This window comes from Cebus imitator, unplaced genomic scaffold (assembly GCF_001604975.1).
Source record: "Cebus imitator isolate Cc_AM_T3 unplaced genomic scaffold, Cebus_imitator-1.0 Scaffold110, whole genome shotgun sequence".
NCBI lineage: Eukaryota > Metazoa > Chordata > Mammalia > Primates > Cebidae > Cebus > Cebus imitator.
Window position 1 is genome coordinate 4,772,136 of NW_016107425.1, and position 27,377 is coordinate 4,799,512.

Genomic DNA, 27,377 nt, shown 5'->3' on the forward strand with positions numbered 1-27,377 from the left:
CATTTACAACTGAATTTCTCCTTTAAAAGTAAAACTTTGTATAAAACTGACTTTGGCAATGAACACATAGCAGTCCAATTTGGTTTACTTAACCCAGGGACAGATTTGTTTGATCAGATTTCTCAGCCTTAGTGTTTAGAGCCTTTTAGTGGCCTCCATTAAAACAAACAAACAAACAAACAAACAAAACCATTCTATGCTATACGAAACAAATCTCTGTATGTTATCAATCTATGCATTTGCTGTTGCTCAGTGCAGTGGCATTCTTCATAGGAGACTGGTTGACAGGAGAGCTGAGATGGAATATCTGCTGAATAACCATACTTTTCTCAATATCAAGATTAATGAAAGCATACTACCAACTTCCTACTGTAGCCTAGGGGGAAAAATACGGAAACACTCCACGTTTTCATCAGTTCCCATTATTTTTGGAATAATCTTGAAATTTTCAACACATGTCTTTTATTATTAAGAATTTGAAAGCAGGATGGAACTTTTGTTCTAGAAGGGTGCTCGTCTGACAGGCACAGAAGCAGGCTCTGGAGGGTCGTTGGCTCCAAGCCACACAGGTGGCCAGTGATAGTACCAGGCCCAGCATCTGGGCACCTGGCCTCTAGCTGCAGACCCCTTCTCCAGCCCCCAGGCTGCCCTCTGCAGCTCAGCTCTCAGGCCGCATTGTCAGCTCAATGTATGTCAATGCCATATATTTTTTGACAAATCAAATATTTAGAAGCAGTCACTCTTTTTAGTTAGCCTCTTTCTTGTTCTGAGGGCTCTGGAAGAAACTGCCCAACCCCTCATTAAAAAGTGTCAAAATATTTTCTAGATTTCTGCCCGAGTAATACAAGAAGAAAAACAAATACAATTAATGGGTGTTTTAACTATAAGCAGTTTTAAATGATTATTTTAGGAGCTTATCACAATACTTTTAGCAGTAAACAAAACAGGTCAGAAGAAGTACTCAGTATTTAATACATGGCCAAACACATTTTCCTGAATATTCTTATGAGAAAAAGTAAGCTATCAATATTTTTGATTTCTAAAAGCCAATTTAATAAATTAAATGCATGCCAGAAAAAATACAAAATTACAACTAAAAACCAATAATAATTTAACAGAAAATGCTGTGTTGTACATTTTTTATTGGTATGAATAACTTACTAAAGTAACAAATCTGAAAACACATTTTGATTTTGCTGGAAAGAAAGTACTATGTTAGAGAAGAACTAAGAGAAACCAGAAATCATTTGCAAAACATAGTCATATGATATGGTCTATGGTAATGCAACAGCCAGGGCGGTGCTGTTTTATCCATTTGTGTGTGCATGTTTATACAAGCATCAGAAACCAATGACATAGACCCCAAAAGCAAAGTCACAACAGGCTTACTCTGTGAAACATGCTGGATTACAACCACAGGCTACCCAGGACGCAGAGGCGGTGCAGGTGCAGGTTTGTTGTTTCTTCTGTATGGGGTTTCCTTGCCAGATAGGGGGCTAATCATGCAATAGCTTGAGTGTCTCTGAACATGATAAACACCCAGGATTACTAGAACCGGAAAGCGTGTGTTCACTGTTTTACAAGACAGCTGAGCGGCGCTACAAAAACAACAGAAAGTTCCTTCATTTTAAATCTGGTTATATGCCCAAACCTCTAATCAAGAAATAATGCAGCTATAGGAGCCAGTTAAATTACTATAAAACATTCCTTCATCTGTAAAACATTTCTTTTCCCCTCAAATTAAAAATTTAAAATAAAATGTCTTCGTTTTTGATAAGCAGCTCCACCACCAGTCTCTGATACCGTATATCATTCAATGCAGCCATGGCGTCTAGTTCTGGAGATCTCATAAGGGTTGGTCCAAAGACGATTCCAAGGTTCTCTGCATTCATAAGATTCTCCTTTTCATGGAGGGTCACTCTGAAAAATGCAAGTACAGGAATAAATGATTTTGTGTAAGCCGTACATTCTTCATTGTGCTTGAACACTAAAATAGGATTCACAATAAAAGTTTGCGTCTACTTATCAACTCCTCTACTAGGTTATTTCTCTGTACTTTCAAAGTACTGACTTTCCTTAGAGTAACTTATGTTGAGATAATTTAAACTTGTGGTGATCACTGGCTCAAGCCCGAGTTAATGTGCTGGACCGTATGGATTCCGTTCTATCTATGGATCCTCCTGCCACAGCCCACAGCCTATAGTTCTAAACCTACATTTGCAAATAGCTAGAAGGAACTGGGTTACCTTGATTTAATCCACCCACCTTCCCTTCACTTTGGCTATCTTTGCTGTAGAGTAGTTTTGCAAGTGGACAGTTGAGTAAGTGTCTAGGGAGAGAACAGCAGTGACAGTAACAAGCAATGGCTACGGGGTGGCAGCATCGTCATGGAGGGTATGTGTTTCTGTGCTTTTGACCACTGCATAGTAACACAGAGGAGATCATTTGAGAGTTATTCCTTTGTTTTAGTGCAGAACACTTAATTATCTCCAAATAGGAAGCAAACTTGAATCTATAAGTGAAATTCTAAGAATTTAAACAAAGGTTTTAACTCATGGTGCTTTTAAAGAGGAAAAATGTAAACATTCACGAGTGACTAAAATACCATTTCTGCATAACTCAATGCCTTTGGCCACATGAAATTTTCTGTTTCTGATTGGTTTTATATTTCAAAAACCTAAAACCACCAAAACTTCGTCATATAATTTGGAAGCCTTTGCTTCAACTGATAGAGATGGAGGGTGAGCGAGCAGGGAGAAAAGCTGCATGACTATCGATCACCTGAAAACATCAAACCCAAACGAACTGAAATACTTCATTTTCCATTCCTCCCTTTACCCCTTAGTTCCTTACTCCACCACTTTTTACATCAGTTTGCAGTGCTGGCCACATTAATTCAATAATCAAAAATCCCATCACCAAGTTTGAAGTGCTTTTTTTTGGAGCAAGAAGATAGGAAATGTGAGCTGCCTTGCAAGTTGCTTTCTTCTTGCTTTATTATGTGTCTTTACAGCCACAACTCTCTCTATCCACAAAAATTAGTGCATGTCCTTGACAGAACATTGGCATCTCTAGCATATCTGCAAACATATACTGGAACTGCACATACATTTATAACACAATCAATCAGGTCTGCATTTAGTATTATTGTGCAGGATATTTTTAGCATTCCTTCTAGTGAAATTTCACACAAGACAATGTAGCTATACATTTATTTATTTGTTCAATAGATCATTTGTCCTTTCTTTCATCCTTGATTTCATTTTATCCTTAAAATCTGGATGCAATACAGGTGTAAGACTCAAGGTCTGTGACTTGCCTCTTTAGATGTGCCATGAGGTATCGGAGGGTTTCGCAGTGAGCAGGTGGCAGTAGTTTCAGTGCTTCATGAAGGGTTTCCAATTGCTCGTCAGGATCCATAATTTCTAAAACAGCAAGTTGAATACCAAGAAGAAAAGCATTAACACAAAACTGATACAGTGGTTTTACTTAATTATATTCTTGTGATAATGCTCTGAAACTGGTAAGAAATGCTTCCTCATAATTCCTTGTCCAACAGCTTCAGAAATTACTTTTAAGGTTCAAGTCTAGATTTCCAAAGGCTCTTAGTTTCAATGTGGCAACACCATTTACTTGGACTTTTGGGGATGGGGGGAACATCTAGTTTTTTCAGTTGAGTGTCTTGGAGTCTGACAACTTTGGAAATTGGACACTGAATACAGGATGTAACTATAAAAAAATCAGGCAGATGTTGACACAGATTAAAAACTTATACATTCAAATGAAGTGACCTTAGAATATTACAGGTATACTTAAGGAATGACACATTGCATAAAATATTTTGAAAATCCCTTTTCAGCAATGACATACTAACCATGTCACTCCACTACCATTGCGACCCCAGGAAAGTCTTATTAATTGATATTCATACTTTTTCCTTTTTAAACCCAAACATGTACCATCCAATATTTACTTGCTTTATTAATTACTTAGTTTTCAATTACTTTGTTTTATATTAAAAAATCAAATCTACCTTCAAAATGCAAACATTTTCTATGACTCAGACATTCAGAAGAATGCACAGCAGACTTTGAAGTCACTTCCAAATGTTTTGCCTGATGGCAAGAGCCCTGAAATAAATGTGACTCTTTCAAGGGTATAAACTTTGAAGAGAATCATCTACATTTGGATGTTTTAGTTCCAAATGAACAAAATTCCAGCACATTCCTTTGAGGTCACACTGCATTCAATTCATTAGTCATTTCTATAACTGAAAACAATTAACATCTTTGGAATTCTGTGATCTCAAAAAAGAACACCACAGTACATTCCTGCTTCTACTCAAATGTCAAAAGATAGGGTGCCTTTAAAAGTTGGGTTAGGCCAGGTGTGGTGGCTCCCACCTGTAATTCCAGCACCCTGGGAAGCCGAAGTGGGCAGATCATGAGGTCAGGAGTTTGAGACAAGCCTAGCCAACATGGTGAAACCCCGTCTCTACTAAAAATACAAAAATTAGCTGGGTGTGGTGGCAGGTGCCTGTAATCCCAGCTACTGTGGAGGCTGAGGCAGGAGAATTGCTTGAACCCAGGAGGTGGAGGTTGCAGTGAGCCAAGATCACGCCACTGCACTCCACCCTGGGTGACAGAGCAAGACTCCATCTTGGCAGAGGCAGGGGAGTTAGGTTTCAAGGTAATGTCAATGAGACTCCGTGTTCCTTAGTCCTAATCAGGATGGCGGCCTTAAAATGCTAGGAAGACTACATCTGACCAGAATGCAACATCCAAGACACAAGACCAAAAATTTTAGGGTTTCTAACTTATGAAACAAGCCAACTCAATCATAATGAATTGAAGTCAGGTAAAAATTGGTGTAAGATGAATGTGAAAAGTTTCTAGCATTGTTAAAGCAGATTTGATAAATTTCAGAATGTAAACAATGACTGAAGTTTTTTAATTCAAACAAACTGACCATTTTACAATCTCTACCCAAAACATCCTCATAGTTCCTGGCTCATTTCTTTGAATGAAGAATATATTATTTACTTTTTGCCATGATAAATAATGTATGGTGTCTGAACTTTGGGGCCTTTAAAAAGTGCCAATTTATAACAGTAGTACCAGCTCAGAAACTGAAATCCTCCATTTACTATAAAAGCTACTACTTAGGGTTTTTGTTTGTTTGAGACACTGTCACCCAGGCTGGAGTGCTGTGGCATGATGACAGCTTACTGCAGCCTTGACCTCCTGGGCTCAAGTGATCCTCCTGCCTGAGGCTCCCAAGTAGCTGGGACTGTAGATGTGTGCCACCACACCCAGCTAAATGTTAATTTTTTTGGAGACTGTCTCACTATGTTGCCTGGGTTGGTCTCAAACATCTGGGATCAAGTAATCCTTCTGTCTCAGCCTCTCAAAGTGTTGGGATTACAGGTGTGAACCACCACACCTAGCTTTAGTTTTTATTATAGGATAAATTAATTTGAAACTACACAAATCTGGAAGTTAAAACAAGAATAACCCAGCTTCCTTTTAATTTCCACAGTTAATCTCTGTAGAGAAGAACTGTGAGATGTGGTGTTGGGCTAGCAAAACAATTCGCACATGGGGAGCTTACTTGCTACTGAGGGTGACTGACAATAAACCATGAATATGACGTATTGTAGTTTACACTATATTAGAATGAGGCAAGTGCTATGGAAAAAAACAGCAGGATAAGAAGCATCAGGAGTGTTGGGGGGTTGAAATTTTCAGTGGGGTGGTCAGGATAGACCTCAATGGGAATGAGCCATGTGGAGATCTGGGGAAAGACAGTGCTGGTGAAGGAGCACCCATGCAGAGATCCTGAGGGGAGAGCATGAATGTAATGTTTGAGGAAAAGCGGGGAGTCAACTGTGGCTGCAGGGGAGTGAGTGAAGAGGGGAATATTAGCAGGTGTGGTCGGAAGGGCAACAGGGCACTCAATCATGTCAGGAGATGCAGGCTATTTTAAGGATTTAGCATTTACTAAGAGAAATGGGAAGGTTATCAACAAAGAAAGGTCATGATCTGACATGCATTTTTCAGTTATCGGTACTCTGGCTGCCAGGTGGAAAACAGACTGTGGAAGGAAAAGAATAAAAGCAGAAAGACTATTCCAGTAATTATTAAAAACATCCAGGTAAAGATTGACAGTAGCTTGAACCAGGGGGTAGCAGTGAAGGTGATAAGAATTTGTTGCATTCTGGGTATATTTTGAAGGTTGAGTTCATTGGATTCCTGATGAAGGATGCATGAGAAATGGAAGAATCTTGAATGATCCAGGTTTTTGGCTTAGGCAGCTACAAGAATGAGGCTTCTATTAACTGAGATGGGAAAGACTGTGGGTGGAGGAGGTTTGGTGAGGAAAAGTTCTATCTGAGATGCCTGTCAGGCATTCAAATGAACATGCTGATTGTGGATTAATCTGGTGTTCAGGGAGAGGAAATTTACATCTCCAGGCTGGAGTATACATTTGGAAACAAATGACAAAATGCACCGAATAGTATTAAGATCAAATCAGCAAACATTCTTCCCTGGAATTCATTTCTTCTTTTCTTCCACTTACAAAAGCATTACCCATTACCATTTTGTAGAGAACACAACTCTTTGCCATAAGAAGCATAAGAGATAAACAGACAAAATGGAATGTATTTAGAGATGAATGACCATCATCAGTTGTCAAATATACAAAACACACATGGAGGAAAAGGGTGATACCAAGAACACTGCCAATGGGAGAGAATTATTAAATAAAAACAGGCAGATTTCTGTTGTACACAGAAGGGCTTCATGTGGTTACATCCGTCCATCAGTGGATTGACTGCCTCTGGAAGCAGTGAGTGAGCTTGCAGCAACTAAATATTTCAAAAAGAATGTTTTATACAAGAGAGTCTAGCTGCATGATCCCTTAGAATATGTGCAAACTCTAACATCCTACAGTTCTCAATGTAAAATTGTAAGTTCACTTATTCATCATATTTATTACACCTATTATGTAAGTAAGGGACTGTCACAGGCACTGTGGGAAAAGGAACATGAGTGAGAACTCCTCTCTTTAAAAGGGATTCCAGTAAAGTAGGAAGACAAGATGAAATTATAAATTTCCAGCATGAAGGAAGGAGGCAGTAAAGATGTCTGAGTAGAGGTGATGGGAATCAGGAGGAAGACGGTCTGCAGCTGAGGGGTCCAGGGAGGAGCAGACGGCATTAGAGGAGGGGCTGGAAGGATCTCGAAAACGTGAACATTGTTGGGGAAGGAAACAACAAGTCTAAGCCCATCAAGATCTAATTAAAAGCTCTTCTATAGTATATCTAGTTAATTTTACATAGAGAAATTCCAATACAAGAAGATTAAAACTTAGCTGACCAAAAGTGGTGGCTCAGTGGCAGAGCTGAGGAAACACTAATAAGTTCTCTTTCCCAGGCTTCTCTTCTGGAGATTTTAAGTTGCTTACCACCAAGAACCCTGGGTTTTGAGTTGATCTGACTCACTCAAGGTTACACACTGAGACATGTAGCTTTTCTAAGATGTTCTGGGAACACAGCTCTCTGAGTCCTTGGCTAGAAGAAGATTTCTGCCCTCATTGCCACCAGGAGCTCAGCTTTGGTAGTGCTGTTTCCATCGTGACAGGAAGCACCCATAAGGCTGGGTTATTGGAGGCTCTGTGAGAGGCACCTGTCTTCCTGGCCTTTGTATTCTAGGGTAGCAATGTCTTAAATGGTGGGGAGAGGAACTGAGGAAGGAGGGGTGAGTGAACCCAGACTTCAGGTGAGTTCATCAGGGAATCTGCAGGGGCCTTGGAAGAACTTCAAGCTGTCGTGTGTGATGGCCTGGCCTTCTCCATCCTTGCTTTCCTTTTTCATTTCCTGCAGTCACTCCCTTCCAGCTTTTAAGCTGCAGGTTCCTCCAAGAAGGCTGCGAAAGCAGAGCTCAAACAGCTTTTGTAGAAGAAAGCTTTAATGTAAATTCTGATTTTTTTTTGGTGGCAAAGGATGCTAATAAATGCCAGAGACATTTTTAGGAGCTGAGAGAGAAAAAAAAAATTTTCTCTGTTCCTCATTTGAAAGGGGCTCTTTCATTGCTCCTTCCCTTGTCTAAGTCTCATTCCCTGCTCCATCAAGTGAGCCAGGCAGTGTGACAGAGTAGAGAAAGCAAGGGCTCTGACCTTAGAAGTGTGTGGGAATGCCAGTGCCACCTCCCCTAGTGAGCAATGTGACCTTACACAATTTACTCATACTCCATCACATCTCCTCCTTTCTAAAATTGCATGACGGATATAAAGTGCTGAGCAGGATTCAAGGGACCTCATATATACTCTATAAATGTTAATTTCTCTCATCTTCCTTATCTGCCTTTTAAGAGAATGGCTGTATCTGCACATCTAAAGAATGAAACAGACTCTAATGCCAGAAGACAGTGTACAAGGACACAGTGTTCCACAAACAAGAAGATATCGCTATCCAACATGCACAACAAACGTTTATATTATATATCGGTATTATGCCAGGGTTTTTGGTGTCACATAAATCAGACATCCAGATTGGTGAAATTATAAGCAGAAATTTCTACCTTGATTTGTGAAAGTTTCTTTCTTATGATGTGGTTTCCAGAGTTTTCTCAGGGGTGAGATAAGGGTGCTTGCTAATTTTGGACAGGAAGGCTGTTTCAGAAACAAATTCCAAAACGATGACAAATGATTTGGAAGAATAATAAAAAGGGGAGATTTTCTTCAGCAGCTAAGGTGGGTATGGGGAAAGAAGGAGAGGTAATTTGGAACTATGGTGTCAAAGGCCTTGGAATCCAAGAGGAGGCTTGGCTTTTACTTCTTCCTAAATAACGTGGTGTGTGGAGTTCAGAACCTGGGTTTGCATCACTGCTTTGTCCTCTGCTGATCGTGTGCCCCTGAGTTTGGCATACAGCCAAGTTTCAGTTTTACTTCCAAGCAACGTGAAAGTGGAACTTACCCACTTTCAATGGGATCAGAGTCCTGGGGATCAGAGCATAAACTGGGCAGCTTTTCACAGGCTGTGTGTGTGTGTGTGTGTCTGTGTGTGTGTGTGTCTGCATGTGTGTGTGTTGCTTCCTAGATTAGTGGCAATCAGACTTATGATCTGTCTGGAGAGGAAATGTCTGCCCCATGAGACAAGGACGTGTGAGATCCCTCACACAAATTTTCATGATCAACACTGAGTCCATTAGAGACCTAGAAGTTTTCATGCTTTCTAACCTAATGCTTTGAAAGAAATCAGTGTAATTCTCATGGCCATTCTCTACATGGGAGCTTGAGCTGACCTGCAAGAAATCAGGGCTCCATGGAACTAACCACAAAAACTCCCTACAAAAGCCCTGAAAGGGAAACTAAAATTTAGAACAAAGAAAGATTGTATTTCATGAAATTCCCAAGTCAAAAAGCAAATTAGTGTTACTAAGGAAGTGATGTTATCATTTAAAGATGAAGACAACATATGGTTTTATATAGAGAAAAGCAAAATGACAGAAATAGACTACCTTTTCCAAAAAATGGTAATGCTAATACTTAAAACCATTAAGAATTCCCTTCTTTAAAAAATGAAGTGCAAATTACAGGTATGATTTTTGCAGCACAAATAAGATTTGACAAATAAACCTTTGCTGTTTCTCATTTTCATTTCAACTAGAATTTAAAAAAACTTCTTGATCTAAAATAGTGCTTTTTAAAGTACGATCTGTGAGCCAGTGCCAGTTTGCTAACTGTAATAGTCTGCATTAACTCATACAAGTTAAGTACAGAAACTGAGAATAAGAATTTAGAAACATATAGCAATCTGACAGAAATTTTGTTTGCTGAATGTAACAAAAGATGTTGTTTTTTTTTTTAATTTTACTTTTCCAGTTATTCATTTTTATTTTACAAAAACACTGGTCTACATCTAAAGAGCACTGGTATAAGCCTTATTTTGGAAAATGAGGTTTAGCACATTAAAAGAAGCTTCTGATGGCATAAGTCATAAATAATCTATGTTATAGAACAATGTAAAATTCTCATGACTATATTAACCATAGAGAGATGCACAAAGGAAATATTTCATAAAATGTATTCAAGTTACTCAGCCAGAAACCCAGTTAGAGTGATTACCAAGAGGAGGTTGTTTGTCAGGTTATTTGGAATACATGCATTCATACTTACTGGCAGATTCTATAAACTTAGGGTAGGCATCATATGTAATGAGTGGAATTGGCAAATCCCTGAAGTACAGTTTAAGTGCACCAGTGATGATGTTGATATCTTCATACATGTTCACAGAAATATCTGCCTTCTCACCATCTTTTAAGGATGTTGAAAGAAACAAAAGTAAATATCTGGATTCACAGCACTGTTTTAATGAATGACCTTTCTGTATACAAATCAGATTTTAAAGATGAGCAATGCTTCAGTTTTTAACATAGTTTAGTGTGCTACATGTTACATAATAATGATTAATTTTCTGTGAAAAAGCCTCTTTTGATCTCCAGCATGCCTCACCTGCCCTACCAGACAGGTTAAGCTCCCCAGTTATTAATATTTTCCTTTATATCCCTTATTAAAATCAATAACCACTGTGTGATTATTATTTAATGTGAACCCTTCATGAGTGTAAGGACCAAGCATACATGGTTAACCATCATATCTAAAGTAAAGAACATGGTGCCTGGAATATAGTAGCTGCTTAATAAATATTTTTGAGTTAACAAATTAGTGGAAAATAGATTTAAACAAGCTAGGAGCCTAAAAGAGTAACATGCTGGGGCTTACTATGTATGTTGTTATTAAACTGGTTAGTTTTAAAATCTACTTTTTAGTAAGTATATACAAATACACAAATATATTCTTCTGTTTTATCTATTCACCTATTTTCTGTTTTAAAATAATGTAAACAAATCCTGGAATCTGATCTCCTCATACTACATTCTAAGTAGGGTTATACCATATCAGCACAGTTTATAACATTTCTGTTTCCCAATTGTTTTTCTTTCTGCTCTTGTCTCAACCAGACTAGGGCTATTCTGGGGTAAAGCTCACAAGATTTTATTTGCTTTGACCATGGATCTCTCACAGCACCTGTCACACAAATATCTGTGATTCCACCAAAGGATAAAATGTAGCAGAAGTGTAATGGCAGCTTCTGACCTCAGAGTAGTCAGCTTTCCATTCAGTGACTATTTCCTAAGCTGGGGAAGATTTCCCCAAACTTGCCTTTTTACCTTGGCTCTTGAATTTAATGAGTTCATTCCAGCATCCTCTGGATCCTGGCTTCTTTCTTGGATCTCATTACTTGAGATTTATGCCTCCCAGAAGTGAACATCCTTAATTACTCCAAATTATTTTGCTCTGTTTATTTGATATCTTATCCCTTTGAACACTCATGGAATTGGGCAGCATTTATATACAGAACTGATTTTAATGATCCGAGACACCGGTTTGTTGTAACCCTTGTTAAAATCCTTTGCATCATTTCTACAGATCTTGCAGATGATTGCCGGTACACCTCCCTTGGGAGGCCAAAGACTGGCCCCCGGCAATGTGGCTACAGGGAGCCAAAGTGAGCACTTTATGAATTTTAAAATCTGTTACTGGTGTTTTCAGGTTACGAAATGGTTGTCTCATATTTTCAATACAGGAAACTGTGCCATTTATTTGCTTTCTCAGGTCCATAGGAACATTCAGTTTCTTTGTCAGTGTGAATTTATTTTTGAGACTTGTAGCCAGAGGCTGGGAATGGACATGCTCAGTTGCAGAGCTTCCAGAGTAAAAAGATGCTTCTTCCCATTCAACCTGGCATGGAGTCAGGACTGCTCTTCCTGATGCTTTTTGGAGTGAATACACCGTTACTTCATCTCCCTTTCTTTGCTCTTATCACATACTTGGGCTGGCCTAGATTCCCTCAGGTTGGTAGTAAATATTTAATTATTTTTGCTTTCTGCCTCTGTTGCCTGTAAGAGGTCTGTGAATGGGAGAGGTCTGTGTGATAGAACTAGAATACGTACTTGTAAAGGAAAGTGGATCACTAACCCTTACTCCTTTACTTCCTGTATTCAAGGCTACAGGTTTTCTCTGGAACCATTTGTTCTAGTCCTTAAAGCAAATTGGAGAACCATGGAGGCAAATCTTAATCTAAATGTTAGCTAAGAAAATTAAGCTCCACTGAGCTTTTCTTTGACTGGGCCCCTTTCCCTACACTGGTGGATGGGTCCCCCGCAGAAAGCCCCTAAAGCTTCTCTTCAGCTTTCTGGCCCCAACATATGAGTCTGGGCTTGGGTCTCAGCTCATTGAAGATGGTGATGAGGATGCCAGTGGGGCATGGATGACGGGCAGGGTGAGGTGGGTTAACTCACGCCCAAGAAGCCTGAGATCTGTAATGGAATAGATCCCACTCTTTTCTCTATCATTTTTGGTAAATGTAATTGCTCTGTGTATATTTTGGTAAACATGGACCAGCCTTGGATCCTCAAATATCGGTCACAAACTGAATCTTTATACTCCTTTTGCATTCTGAAATTTGACTGTTTAATAGTTACAACTCATAAAAAAGAATACATTATAAGCTAAGTTTTTAAATTTGGTATATAACCATCAGTGATTTAGAAAAATGATGCAAAAACTACCTCATAAGAAATTGTGCTTTTTAGCAAAGAGTATTATTGTCCTAAGTTATAGAACATTCTGAAAAACATACCTCTGTCAAAAGCCATCTTGACATCTTCAATTAGGTCACTAAATCCTGACACGCGGTATAGTCCTTCAGAATTAAGACCTGAAAAATAAAACTAGTTAGTTTCTTTGAATTATGCTTTTTCTTCAGATTTTAACTTCTCATACTTTAAGTTGGGAGGTAATGTGTCAGAAGGAATAAAATATACATGTTTAGAAATCTTTTCACACTGTTCTCCTAAAATAAAACCATTTCACGCACAGTTCTTACTCTTACCTATTGTCACCTGAGTATCATCTGGCTCATCATTTGGTCTAATTAAATCAAATATGTTAAGTCCTAAGGGAAATAATTTATCACCCCAGTTACATCATAAAGTCTTTTACATAACAGAAGACAAAGATAAAATATAGGCCTGTTTTTCCCAAGTGGGAAAGAATAATTAGGATGCAGCTCTGTTTTCAGCTTTAGATAGTTTTAGTAGAGCATTTACACTTTTGCTTCTTGAACCAAAGAAAAATGTAAAAATTGAAAAATGAATTTGTCTTTACCAGTCAAGTGCAGACGGGAAGCATCATCTATAAATATATTTTTAAGCATATTTGCTATACTTGGTTAAATGTACCTTGAAATCAAGCTATTTAATTACTTGTTAAATTAATTCATTTCAGTCTTTGAGATCACTTGACATAGGAAACCATTCCCCCACAAATTACAGAAGACAACCGCATTGTGCAATGAGGTATCCCAAAGGCATTAGGACTGGTACTGGTAGGGAATAGAGGCCAGGGCAGCCCACATTGGAAATGTCTCACCTCTAGACTCAATCTCCCTGATGCACATGTCTACCACCATCGGCCGCTTAGTGGTGTGTGCTTTCACGAGCGTTGTAAGGTCACAGCTGTACACCTTTTTGACATGCTTCAAGTCTGGCTTACAGTCATTTGGGACCATCTTGGAACACTGCTTATGAACATTCAAACCACAATCTAAGAAAAGAATAAAGAAAGGAAACATTCAATATTACTTTCAGAGTTTTGAGCATTCTGGGGTGTTAACTTTAGCAAAAGGCCCTCCAGCTTGAAATGGGTTTTAAAGTGGATTAGACTCCAGCAGTTCTTTCTGGGTGGGAAAACAATATTCTCATCTTTTCTCCTGGAAAATTCTGGTTATCAGCCAGGAGACCAGAATTCTAGCTCATGGTTCATCACTTAATTGCTGTATGGTCTCAGGAGAATACAACAAAAAATCAAAATTAGTGTTTAATTCAATGTCCACAAAATATGTCAAATAGCCAATAAAAAACCCATTTCTTTAAAGTTACATTAAAATTATATTTAATGTGGGGTATAACTATATTTTAGGTATATTTGATATAAAGCGGAATTGGACTTCCAAAAGTAGGAGTATCCAGGGCCCTCTTAAAATGGTGCTACTCATGTTTGTATCTATCCGTAATCTGTTCTATATATATGATAACTAATATATAATTCCTCCAGCAACTAGAAATAGCTGTATTTATTGCTATACTATTACCAGTGAACATTTATTGATGGCTTACTAGTGCCAGACACTATTCTAAGTGCTTTACATTTATTATTTCATTTAAATTAACAAAGTTCTATGAAACATGTATTTCTATGAAAAAAGTACATGTACTTTTTCCCTCATATTATATCTGAGAAAACTAAGTACAAGTGTTAAGTAACTTATGCAAGACCATTCATTTAGTACACAGAGGAGAACTCAAACATACAGATGAGTCTAGGATCCACATTTTAAAATGTTTACTGTTTAATTACAAAGGATATAGATGAAGAGATGTATAGGATGAGGTATGGGGAAAGCGGTGTGGGGGTTCCATGCCCTCCCTGGGTGCACTGACCTCTAGGAACCACCACATGTTCAGCTATCTGGAAGCCCCTAGTCGGTCTACAATTTTAACATCTAGACAGAAGTAGAGTAACTTCCTCTACTGAAGTTACTCCTTTGCTTTGTAATTTTACTTAGTTATAACTTCAAAGATGCCAGAAAGCAAACCGTTTCTAGTTAATATTGTGAGACATTTTACTTTTCAACAAGAAAAGCACAAAGAAATTTTAGATGGAATAGAGAGGAATACAAATATTTTGTTAAATTAGACCGCAGAGTGAGAAACCATAGCTAAATAATTCAACTAAAATAAATGTCATCTTTGTGTTTAAAAAAAAACATAACCCATTTGTTTTTAAGTTCATAAAAACTTGATGCTGACTTCTTGTAAATCCAGTCCAAGTGGCGCATATATAATTTATAGCTAAGTCTTAATGAAGCCAGTTTGAAAATCACACAATGCCATTCAGTTTTGCTTGCTGTTTCTGGCAGAAAGGGGATCCTAATATTCACCTCACAAAATTGTTATGAGAATTAATAAGCCAATGCATTCAGGTGGTTTGCATGTTGTAAAATGCTAGACAAATGCTGGTGATCATTATCATGACTTTTAGGAAAAGTTATTAGCTGTGATCTAGTTATATATAGTGGTAACAGTTAACAGAGACAAGGAAAATTAGCCAAAACTTACAAATAACATTGTTGTTTCATTAAATGTGTAGACACGGCCAACTTGAAATAAGAACTTAAGGCCTGTGGCAACTCTAGGAAAAGAATTCATATGTACTGAGCACCTCCATATGCAAAGCCAGGCATGTGGAAGATGGCACCAACAGTGCTAGGAGTGCCAAATGTTTCACCCCTAAGGAACGTCAGCTTGTGAACACAGGATGGCTTCCACAACAAAGAGCTCAATCTACACCATCTGAACAAATGATCCAACACTATTCCGTACTGTTAATGTCCAAATGTTTCACCCCTAAGGAACGTCAGCTTGTGAACACAGGATGGCTTCCACAACAAACAGCTCAATCTACACCATCTGAACAAATGATCCAACACTATTCCGTACTGTTAATGTCCAAACGACTTCAGAATCACAACCCAATTCTTCTTTATCTCTGTATTAGAGCATACATAAGAGTTCTGATTCAATCATAAGCAAACCAATGGCAAACTGTCCACTTAAAAGATCTCCTGTCTCCTGAATATTTTAACGTTTTGGGTAACTTTTATAACTAGAGTTCAGTCTAGAATTTATTAGCTGCGTAATTTTGGGTGAGATGCTCAAACTTCCTGTACCTCAGTTATGTAAAATGGGAAAAATAATAGTGTTTATTTATTAGCGTTCATGTGAGGATTCAATGTTAATATATGTAAAATGCATGCATGTAGTAAACTGTGTTTACCATGACTATGTTATTATTTAGGAAATGAAATAACATTTTGAGAGGCCTTTTCTATGTACTACCTCAAGGCTGTCAATCAGCTTAATGTCAAAAACTAAGTTGAAGTCAAGGCTAAAAACTGTCAGATGTGAAGGCCACGTCCCGAAAAGGAATTGGGTAACTGGGGATATAGATGCTTCCATATCTGCACTATCCATTTCTCTCTTGACTGCTTTCACAATATTTGGCGAGTTTTCAGCTATTATTTTTTTCAAATATTGTTTTTTGCTTCTCATTCTTTATCTTCTTTTGGGATTCCAACAACACAAATGCTAAACTTTTGTTATTGTCCCACTGGTCTCTGAGGCTCGGTTCACTTTTTAAAATCTATTTTCTAAGCCAAGCATGGTGGCTCACACCTGTAATCCCAGCACTTTGAAAGCTGAAGTGGGAGGATTGCTTAAGGCCAGGAGTTTGAGACAAGCCTAGGCAACATAGTAAGACCCTGTCTCTACAAAAATTGAAATAAATTGCTGGTTGTGGTGGTGTATGCCTATAGTCCCAGCTACTTATGAGGCTTGAGGAGGGAGGACGGCTTGATCCCAGGTAGTCAAGGCTGCAGTGAGCTATGATCACGCCACTGACCCCAGCCTGTGAGCGAGACCCTGGCTCTAAAAAGAGGTAAATAAATTTACTCTCTGTTGTTTGACTTGGATAATTTCTACTGATCTTCACTTCAAGTTCATCTTCATTCTGTCATGTCTGTTCTGCTATTGAGCCCATAATCCAGTGAGTTCCTTTCAGTTATTTTTCAGTTCTAAAACTTCTATTTGGTTCTGCCTAATATCTATTTCTTTTTCTGATATTTCTTATTTTTTTCATTTGTTTCAAGAGTGTTCATAAGCGCTTGTTGAGGAATTTTTATGATAGCTGCTTTTCTTGTCTGATAATTCCAACATCTGTGTCATTTTGATGTTGGTGCTGGTGTCTGTCAATTGTCCTTTTTTACTTAAGATTGTCCTGGTTATTTCCACAGTTACTTTTGATGAGCAACCCTGAACTGTATTTTTGATATTTTGAGTATTATTTGACTATGATTCCTATTAAATCTTTAAAATAGTAGCCTGTAGCCAATCTGTTTGGATTTAGAATGCACTTTTGTAGGACGTGGTCCAAATCTCAACCTAGTTTACGAAGTTTTTTTTAATGCTACTGCAGTGCTATTGTGCCTGCCCCACTTGTGTATTACCCAAATAGCAAGACTTTGCTCTACATTCTCTGTGGCACTGGGTGGGAGAGAGAGGTACTGCAGGTAGGGTGGAAGTCAAAGCTGTGCCCACAAACTTGGTTGGGTAGTACTACTTTACATGTAACTGCAGGGTGGGCATAGACAATAGAGTTCTGACCACTCTCAGCTGCCTCATTACTGCAGATTAGGGATGAAGATAGAGCTCTGCCCATAGACTTGGGCTGAGAGGGTACTGCTTCTACTATAGGGTGGGGAAGAAAGTCAGGATACTGCACGAAAGCTCAGTAAAGGAGGAATACCAGTTTCTGCAAGGCAGGAATGGAAGCTAGGGTTCCACTCACAAGTTTATAGGAGAGTGCACCACTGCTATTGCAATGTGGCAGTGGGAAACAACGTTGCACCTACAGACTCTGCTGATGTAGCATCCACTGAGAAGGAGCAGCAGAAGGGTCTCTGATGGAAGGTGTGGCTGAAAAGTTCCTGTGCTGCTGGGCTGCCCTTTTCCCAGTGCTTTGGCTAGAAAGAGCGGGCTTTTGGGGGGATTATTTTTCATCTCTGCCTGTTGGCATTTATGGTTCGTGGGGTTCTCTAGTGCCGAGGTTGGGATACGCTGGAGGTACAACAAACAGGCAAAATCAGTCACCAGGGAACTCGCTGCTAGGTTGTTTCCGGAACCCTGAGGTGCTTAGTCTGCCTTCCAACTTTCAGAGTCTTCTGATAGTTGATACATATGTTTTGTCCAGGGTCTTTTGTTAAAATTATTGTGAGGAATAAAAGAAAGCATATTTATCCATCTTGTCCAGAACTGGAAGAACTCTTATAACAATGTTTTAAAAGTATGAAATTCAACAAGCTTCATAATCTAATAATAGTGTTGATGTACCTCATACTTTAAGTGTAACACACACAGGTCACAGATTGAGTCAGAAGGGCTCTTGGTAAAAAGCTATCCGAATATCTTCATTTCAAGCTGAAGACAATGAGGTTGACAGAGGCTAAATGACTTGTTCAAGTTACTCAGCCAGAAAGGGGTAGAACTGACTTTGAAATCTTGGATTGCTGATTCCCAGCCTGTGCTCTTGCCACTGAGTCACACATACCACTTTTCCCCACGTATACCATACAGTACATCATGTACACCATACAGTACATCATGTACTCATAGTTATATTTTTCATCATTGAAAATGAATTTGGTATTTTCAACCTCTTATTCAAAAATGTATATTGTTCATTTGTATAGACTTGAGTCTATATACCCATTATTCATTGTATAGATTTGAGTTTAAAAAACATTGCTATATTTTACCTAAATGAGTCCCTTATAGATGTCTGTATATATATGATTGATCTGGTAGGATTTTTAAAAAGCAGCGATAAAATTTGTTTTGTCATATTCTTTCCCCATGTATAAAAGTCCAGTAGAGAGCAAAAAAGTGAAATTGTGATGCATCCACAAAATATTAAAACACCTGAATGGCATTAATGGTTTGGTGTTGACTTTTTTCCTTTGAATGTTTGGAGTCATCCATCATTTTTTTTTTTTTTTGAGACAAGATCCTGCTCTATCACCCAGGCTGGAGTCAATGGTGCGATCTTGGCTCACTGCAACCTCTGCCTCCCAGATGCAAGTGATTCTCATGCCTCAGCCTCCCTAGTAGCTGGGACTACAGGTACGTGCCACTACACCCAGCTAATTTTTTGTACTTTTAGTAGAGATGGGGTTTCACCATGTTGGCCAGGCTGGTATTGAACTCCTGACCTCAGATCATCTGCCTGCCTCGGCCTCCCAGAGTGCTGGGATTACAGGCATGAGTTACTGCGCCCGGCCTTCATCTCTTGTTTTAAACATCAGCAGGTTCCTAAGCTTCTTTGTGAAAACTGGATAAAGTGATAAGTGAGCTCAGATTTAGGTATTTAAGGAAGAGGGAAATGTTTTCTAAATTGATATTCTCTCTTTTATTTAAATAAGATAAAACTATGGGAAAAATATTAATATATTATGCTCAATTTTAACAATATATCTCAAAGGCTAAATTTTTGAAAGTACTGGATATGAAGTCTTTGCCAAAGACAGGGCAAAGTCATTAAAATAAAGCATCTTTTTATACACTTACATTCACAGTGCAATTCATTAGCCCTGAGCTTGCTCTGAAAACTGCTGCTTCAGGGACTCACTGTATATCAATATTTCAGTATGCCATTAAGGCTTTATTTGTTTTTTATACTTATTTATTAAAGTCATATAACTCCTATATAGTTCCATTTCTCTCAGGGAAGTTCTATACTACAAATAATAATAATAAAAGGTCTATAAAAGATTTCATTTGTTGAATCTCTTGGTTTGGTAGGTTATTTTTATGTTACTATTAAACCACATTTGCCCCTTCCAATTTCTCAAGTTAATAAGCATAGAATAAATGTATGAAAGGAGGAATAAAAAAGTCAAGTCACATTTTATTATATACTTTCTTAAAAAATATTTCTATTACTTAGACTACCAACTTTAGGTTACTCTCAGATTTTCTGGGGCTTGATTTTGCTAAAACACATGTTTTATATCCAGAAAGCAAAGAAATCAATTTTTTGAAAGGAATAGCAGACACTTACATTTGATTAAAAGATAACATAACTACATTAAGATTTGAAAATATAATTTTCTCTGAATGTTCATATTTTAAATAATGGCAAATAAAAATTTGTTTTGAAACATATCTCTTAGTTATTTCCTCCCTCAGGAAAGTGGAATAATTTGTATTCTAATATGCATCAGAGGTCATTACTTTCATAAGCAAAATTAAGAAGAAGGCCTTGTTCTTTGGAATATTGATGAAAATGTTGTTTTCAACCAAAGGGGATCCATGAAACTTTTAAGGAAGTCTTACCAATTTTTCACTGGCTTACAAGGACAAACATTTAACTTTTTAGGTACAATCAATCAAAACAGTAGTTAAAAACGTTACTTCCACTTACTTTCTTCAACCTAAAAGGGCTTGTAAAGCTGAAGTAATAAATACTTATACTTTATTATTAGGAAAACTCCTGCCATTTCCCTTTGGAAGCAGCAATGATAATGATACACTGAAAATATGAAATCACTTTCACAAATAACCAACATTAAACTGATATATCTGATTTGAAATAATTATCCTTCTTAATTTCTTAGAATATTCTGGTAAGGCTAAAATGGAAACAATTCAGGAATGCTGCTGGAATAATGGTCATTTTTTTAAAGATGAATGTTTCCGTCTCAGTGATTACATAACAACAGATTAACCTATAAGCTTGCCCTTCATAAAGAAAAAACTATTCAAAGAAACTATTCTAAATGAACAACGACCATCCTTTGAACTTGATTTTTAAAGGCTACCTACTTGGGTCATAAATATTCTAGCCCGAGGAGCACCATTCCCAATCTGCAGTTAGCTATGCCCTCGAAACATCACTTTATTCACTTCAAAGGAGGCTACAGGGTGACTTTGGTGGGTGAGACCGTGTAATACCTGGGATGTCACCTTGCACTCCTTGGTCTTGAATAGTCCATGTAATGAAATGATTAGCATTGTCATGATGGTCCCTGCTGCTCCCTCAGTTGTCCTCATTGCTGCAGTGTGCTTAGCAGCAAACCAGCGCTTTCGGTCCTGAAGGGCCAGCTTGCTTGGTGTTAGCTGGATTTAGTCTGACTCCTACAGCAACTTGCCAGCCGGGTGGTTGGAACATCACCCAATACCTTTACATGATGTTTAAAAAAAGGGCTGTGGTGAGGGATACAAAATTGCTGCTTTTTTTTGGAAAACCTGCCATTTTTCTTTGGAAAGAATGCCTTTAGTGTTTGGTGCTTAGTGTATTCGTTTATGACTGCTGCTATAACAAATTATTAATACCACAAACTCCTGGCTTGAGACAACAAGCATACATTATCTTACAATTCTGGAGGTCAGAAGTTCAAAATCGCTTTCACTGGGCTAAAATCAAAGTGTCAGCAGGTCTGCATTTCTTCTGGAGGCTTAGGGGAGAATCCATCTCTTTCCTTGCCTTTTCCAGTTTCCAGAGACCACCTGCATTCCTTGGCTTTTGGCTCCTTCCTCTGTCTTCAAAGCCGGCAGCATAGCATCTTCCCTTCCCTTGACCTCTCCTTCTGTCCTTGTATTATCTTTCTCTGACTCCCAACCTCTCGTCTCCCTTTTATAAGAACCCTTTTAAGTGTGATTATACTGGGCCTCCCTTGACAATCTTTTTATATACTATACAGGTACTCTCCCTGCTGTGGTTTGAAAGTATCCCCTCAAAAATTCAGGTGTTGCCAATGTGACAGTATTAAGAGATGGAGCCTTTAAGAGGTGATTAGGTTATGAGGGCTCCTCCCCTGTGAATGGGATTAGGTGCTCTTACAAAGGGGCCTGACAGAGGGAGTTGGCCCCTTTTATACTCTTCTGCCTTCTACCACCTCATGAGGACATTGCATTCTAGGTACCTCCCCTCTGGGGTACACAGCTTTCTAGGTGCCATCTTGGAAGCAGAGCTTGGACCCTCACCAGACACTGAACCTGCTGGCAGCTTGATCTTGGACTTCTCAGCCTCCAGAACTGTGAGAAATAAATTTCCGTTATTTATAAATTGCCCAGTCTGTGGTATTTTGTGATAGCAGCCCCAACTCAATATCCTGATTTTAAATCACATCTGCAGTATTCCCTGTGCCACGAAAGGAATAAGGAATGTTGTTCTAGGAATTAGAAGTGGACATCTCAGTTAGGCGCGGAGGCTCACGCTTGTAATCCCAGCACTTTGGGAAGCCGAGGTGGGCAGATCACGAGGTCAGGAGATGAAGACCAGCATGGCCAACATTGTAAAACCCCGTCACTACTAAAATACAAAAAATTAGCCAGTCATGGTGGCACACACCTGTAATCCCGGCTACTTGGGAAGCTGAGGCAGGGGAATTGCTTGAATCTGGGAGGCAGAGGTTGCACTGAGCTGAGATCGTGCCACTGCACTCCAGCGTGACAACAGACCGAGACTGTGTCTCAAAAAAAAGAAAAAAGTGGACATCTCTGGGGGAGATATTTTTCAGCTTACCATAGTCACATGTTCTCGGAATTAGAAGTGGACATCTCAGGGGAGCTATTCTTCAGCTTACCACAGCTAGTGTGCACTGTCTCTTTAAATTCTCAATTCTTTGCACTTGGATTTAAAGTAGATATTCAAAGGCCAGATGAGCCTCAAAGCCACTTTAAAGCTAAGAACCCCACTGTCAATCCAAAGATAATCAGCTGTCACAGAAAACAGAACAAATTCAAATCCCAACCTTCTGTGTTTTCAAAATGGGTTGATTTGTGCTTGTGTTACACATTAATATGGTTCAAATCACACTGAACATAATGTCTTTGAGGACAAGATATAACATAAAATGAAAAATCTCCTTAAGGCTTTCCTTTCAATTCCTGACCTTTACTCATAATAAGAGGTAGAAGCTATTAATGTGGGTGGCTATGGAGATGGGGATGAATTCTTCCTCTTTTCCTCCACATTATCGTCATGAAAAATATTCCAAAACATTTCTTTCCAAATTGATTTGGGTTATAGTATATTGCCAAAGATTATTCATAGGTGCTGTACCCATTCTCTGCTAATAGCTAAGAATTCTTATGTAGATGGCCTTCACTTTTTCAAAATGTAAATGACATACACCCTTACTCATGAAAGAAAAGCTTTTAAGTTTGTGACAGTCATAAAACATTTAAGAAACTGTTACAGAGTATCAGCTGGTCAAGATTGTCTCATAAAGGGAAACCAGGCTCATTAAGACCATTGTTCCATTTGCCTTAAGACCATTGTTCCATTTGCCTTGTGAAACTGCAATGCAGACTGCCTCAATACCTCCATTTTATCAACACTTTTCATTCTTCTGTTTCCCTCCAGTGCAAAAGCACAACCATGGCCTTCTTCAGGATGGTTCCCTATCCTAACTCTGGATAACCACCAGCCACAGCAAGGCTTTCCTCATTCACTCTAAGCTTCGACTGGGAGCTGAGGCGCTCTCTGACAAATACCTCTGCACAGCTCTAAGTCCACACCTGTGAGATTCTTATCCCACTTCCTGTGGCAGGAAGATCCTTGACTAGTGACATATGCCTGGAACCTTATTATGCTTCAGTGATGCTGAGGGAATAACTGAAAGAAGAATGACTTGAAACATTTTTGTGCAACACATAGTATACCTTGCTATTCAAAGGAAATGCAATTTAGAAATGAAAAGACTCAGACCTCAGAAATTTCTGCACATAATGGACAACAAAAAGATTCCATTTAAAAATCATGCCACAAAAGAAATGATGTTTATAGTGATAAATCTGACAGTTACCATAGTTACCGTTTTGAAATACTTTACTCTTAGTATATTTTTTAGTGTAAAGCTTCATGCTAAAAGACATGTAAGAAGATACTTTTTAGTTTTACAAATTAAATAGAAGGAAACTTTTATGACCAATTACTAGACATTTAAATTTACATGATTATTTTTAAGCCTATGTCAGAATTTAGAGTAATTTGGATAAATGGCCAGTATTCAGATAGTTGTTCTATACAAATGGATTTCACATGATATAAATAAGTACTTTATTTCACAAAGTATCTCAATACATCTTAGTGTTGGTTATTTCTGTATGTGAAATCTTATGGTTTCTAAATTTATATCTAAATTTTCATGGTCATATTTTACAAAAAATATTTGATGTATTTGATTTCAAAATGTCACACAGAAAATATTAGTGACTATGGTTTTTCAGAATTTGGTAACCATCTTTGAAGATGAATTCACAGATTTTTAAAGCTTCAATTTGATTTCGCAAAAATTTAGTAAGGACAATCCAGCTTAACAAGTTATCTTTAAAATTCAGTTTCCAAGGCAACAATCATAGGTCCCTGTACATTGCTTTAAAAAAATCATTTTTATAAATTTAGTTACTGCAACATCAAAGGCAAGTATTAAATATAACTGCCTTACTTTTATCTCCTTTTATCAGACTTTTTGAACAAGCTGACTTCTCTCCTTTCAGTGGACTAATGCCAGATCCCCAGTGAGCCGTCCATCAAGTGCAAGAAGGTTAAGGGCAGATAAAATATCAAATTTCCAAAGTGGGCTGCCTGAGAATCTGGACCACTGCAGGTGACTAAGACCAAACCAGTATCCGGCCTACTGGATATGTACAATAGCAAGTCTCCTTCTACCTTACCTCTTATAACTTCACAACTGATTCAATCAGGAGACAAGAGCAGAGGTCTTACCTGCACATTTCACTCCCTGAGCAATGAGACCCCACATAAAGTTGGCACAGTATTCACACCAGTGTGGCCCTCTGAACGTATGCACCTGAAAAAAAAGAGGGGCAAAGTCAGGAAAGGGGAAACACATGGATGAGAAGACTGTTTCATATCAAAGTACTAATATACAAGCCACAGATTCTATCTGTCTATCTGTTTGTCTCTCTCTCTCTCTATCTACTGAGAGTGAGTGAGAGAGAGAGAGAGAGAGAGAGAGAGAGAGAGAGAGACAGTCTCTCGCTGTCACCCAGGATGGAGTGCAGTGGTGCTATCATAGCTCACTGTGGCTTCAACCTCCTTCAAGTGATCTTCCCACCTCAGCCTCCCGAGTAGCTGGGACTCCAGGCACACACCATCACACCCAGATAATTTTTGTATTTTTTGTAAAGACAGGGTTTCATCATGTTGGTCAGGCTAGTCTTGAACTCCTGAGATCAAGCAATTGGCCTGCCTCTGCCTCCCAAAGTGCTGGGATTACAGGCCCAGCCCATAGTTAGTAATGAAGGGGCAACATGGCTGCATTTAGAAGAACCTTGGTTGAGTGAAACTGACAAGCAGTTAACATTTTTTTCAGAGCTTGATTTCTTCTTCGTTTTAGGAATGATAAATCAGATTAATATTCTGTAACTTATTTTTGAAAACTATTTACATAGTGGAGTTTTCCAATGTCCCCTCAGGCGCAAGCACTCTAATCTATACAAATACTGGCCTTTCTATGTACTATGCTATTTCTACAGTACTACGACATGAAAAGGCATGAGCAGCCATATAGAATATGTCTTGGGTCTTGTCAGGATTTTTTTTCAGATAATTTACCTTCTGTGACCATGAGTAAGATCACAGACATTAAAGGTGATACTTATTGATGGGTCACATCAGAATCATCAAAAAGGCCCAACTTCCATTTAAAATATTTGATATATATTATGTTAGCAAAGAGAATGAATATATTTTAGGAAATACAGAAGCTACTGTTCATCAGAAACCTTGTTTGAGTACAGTAATTATTCACTAACCATTCCAGCTCATAAAGGTTCTTTCTACTATTATTTATCTTCCAAAAGAAAGGAATCCCCAAAGAAGAAAGGATTCATATGTTAAGATAGCTATCCCTTTTATATATAGGAAAGAAAAGGCATTCTAGGTTAACTCAGATAGAAAAATATTGGTAGAATGACCTTCTTTGCAGAACTGGAAAAAACCACCTTAAACTTCATATGGAACCAAAAGAGAGCCCACATAGCCAAGTCAATCCTAAGCAAAAAGAACAAAGCAGGGGGCATCACACTACCAGACTTCAAACTATACTACAAGGCTACAGTAATCAAAACAGCATGGTACTGGTACCAAAACAGAGATATAGACCAATGGAACAGAACAGAGGTCTCGGAGGCAACACAACATATCTACAACCACCTGATCTTTGACAAACCAGAAAAAACAAGCAATGGGGAAAGGATTCCCTGTTCAATAAATGGTGTTGGGAAAGCTGGCTAGCCATGTGCAGAAAGCAGAAACTGGGCCCCTTCCTGACACCTTACACTAAAATTAACTCCAGATGGATTAAAGACTTAAACATAAGACCTAGCACCATAAAAACCCTAGAAGAAAATCTAGGCAAAACCATTCAGGACGTAGGTGTAGGCAAGGACTTCATGACCAAAACACCAAAAGCATTGACAACAAAAGCCAAAATAGACAAATGGGACCTAATCAAACTCCACAGCTTCTGCACAGCAAAAGAAACAATCATTAGAGTGAATCGGCAACCAACAGATTGGGAAAAAATTTTTGCAGTTTACCCATCTGACAAAGGGCTGATATCTAAAATTTACAAAGAACTAAAACAGATTTACAAGAAAAAAACTAACAAGCCCATCCAAAAGTGGGCAAAGGATATGAACAGACACTTTACAAAAGAAGACATACGTGAGGCCAACAAACATATGAAAAAATGCTCATCACTGGTCATCAGAGAAATGCAAATCAAAACTACATTGAGATACCATCTCACGCCAGTTAGAATGACGATCATTAAAAAATCTGGAGACAACAGATGCTGGAGAGGATGTGGAGAAATAGGAACACTTTTGCACTGTTGGTGGGAGTGTAAATTAGTTCAACCATTGTGGAAGACAGTGTGGCGATTCCTCAAGGACATAGAAATAGAAATTCCATTTGACCCAGCAATCCCATTACTGGGTATATATCCAAAGGATTACAAATCGTTCTACTATAAGGACACGTGCACACGAATGTTCATTGCAGCACTGTTTACAATAGCAAAGACCTGGAACCAACCCAAATGCCCATCGACAATAGACTGGATAGGGAAAATGTGGCACATATACACCATGGAATATTATGCAGCCATAAAAAACGATGAGTTTGGGTCCTTTCTAGGGACATGGATGAACCTGGAAACCATCATTCTCAGCAAACTGACAGAAGAGCAGAAGATCAAACACCACATGTTCTCACTCATAGGCAGGTGTTGAACAATGAGAACACATGGACACAGGGAGGGGAGCACTACACACTGGGGTCAGTTGGGGGGAAATAGGGGAGGGACGGTGGCGGGTGGGAAGCTGGGGAGAGATAGCAAGGGGAGAAATGCCAGATGTAGGTGATAAGGAGGAAGGCAGCAAATCACACTGCCACGTGTGTTCCTATGCAACAATTTTGCATGTTCTTCACATGTACCCCAAAACCTAAAATGCAATAAAATAAATAAATGGGAAAAAAAAAGAAAAATATTGGTAGAATATTTTGCAGAGGCAATGAATCCGAACTCCAAACATTAAAAAATAAAAGAATAAAATCTTTATTATCAGTAAATTACAATTTGATTTCAACATATCTGCCAA

At 38.4% G+C, this 27,377-nt stretch overlaps 1 protein-coding gene across 6 annotated transcripts in view; it reads right to left on the reverse strand.

Moving 5' to 3' along the window:
* Nucleotides 1-1,035: 1,035 nt before the first annotated feature.
* CHN1 (chimerin 1) overlaps nucleotides 1,036-27,377 on the reverse strand; it is a 198,596-nt gene continuing 172,254 nt past the window's right edge. For all 6 annotated transcript variants that reach the window (XM_017538262.2, XM_017538263.2, XM_017538266.2 and 3 more), the window contains 6 exons: nucleotides 24,475-24,559; nucleotides 13,498-13,671; nucleotides 12,707-12,784; nucleotides 10,180-10,317; nucleotides 3,320-3,425; nucleotides 1,036-1,920 (listed from right to left, as the gene is read on the reverse strand). In XM_017538262.2, the coding sequence (XP_017393751.1) occupies nucleotides 1,749-1,920; nucleotides 3,320-3,425; nucleotides 10,180-10,317; nucleotides 12,707-12,784; nucleotides 13,498-13,671; nucleotides 24,475-24,559 (753 nt within the window). In that variant the 3' untranslated portion in view covers nucleotides 1,036-1,748. The remainder of the gene's footprint in view (nucleotides 1,921-3,319; nucleotides 3,426-10,179; nucleotides 10,318-12,706; nucleotides 12,785-13,497; nucleotides 13,672-24,474; nucleotides 24,560-27,377) is intronic.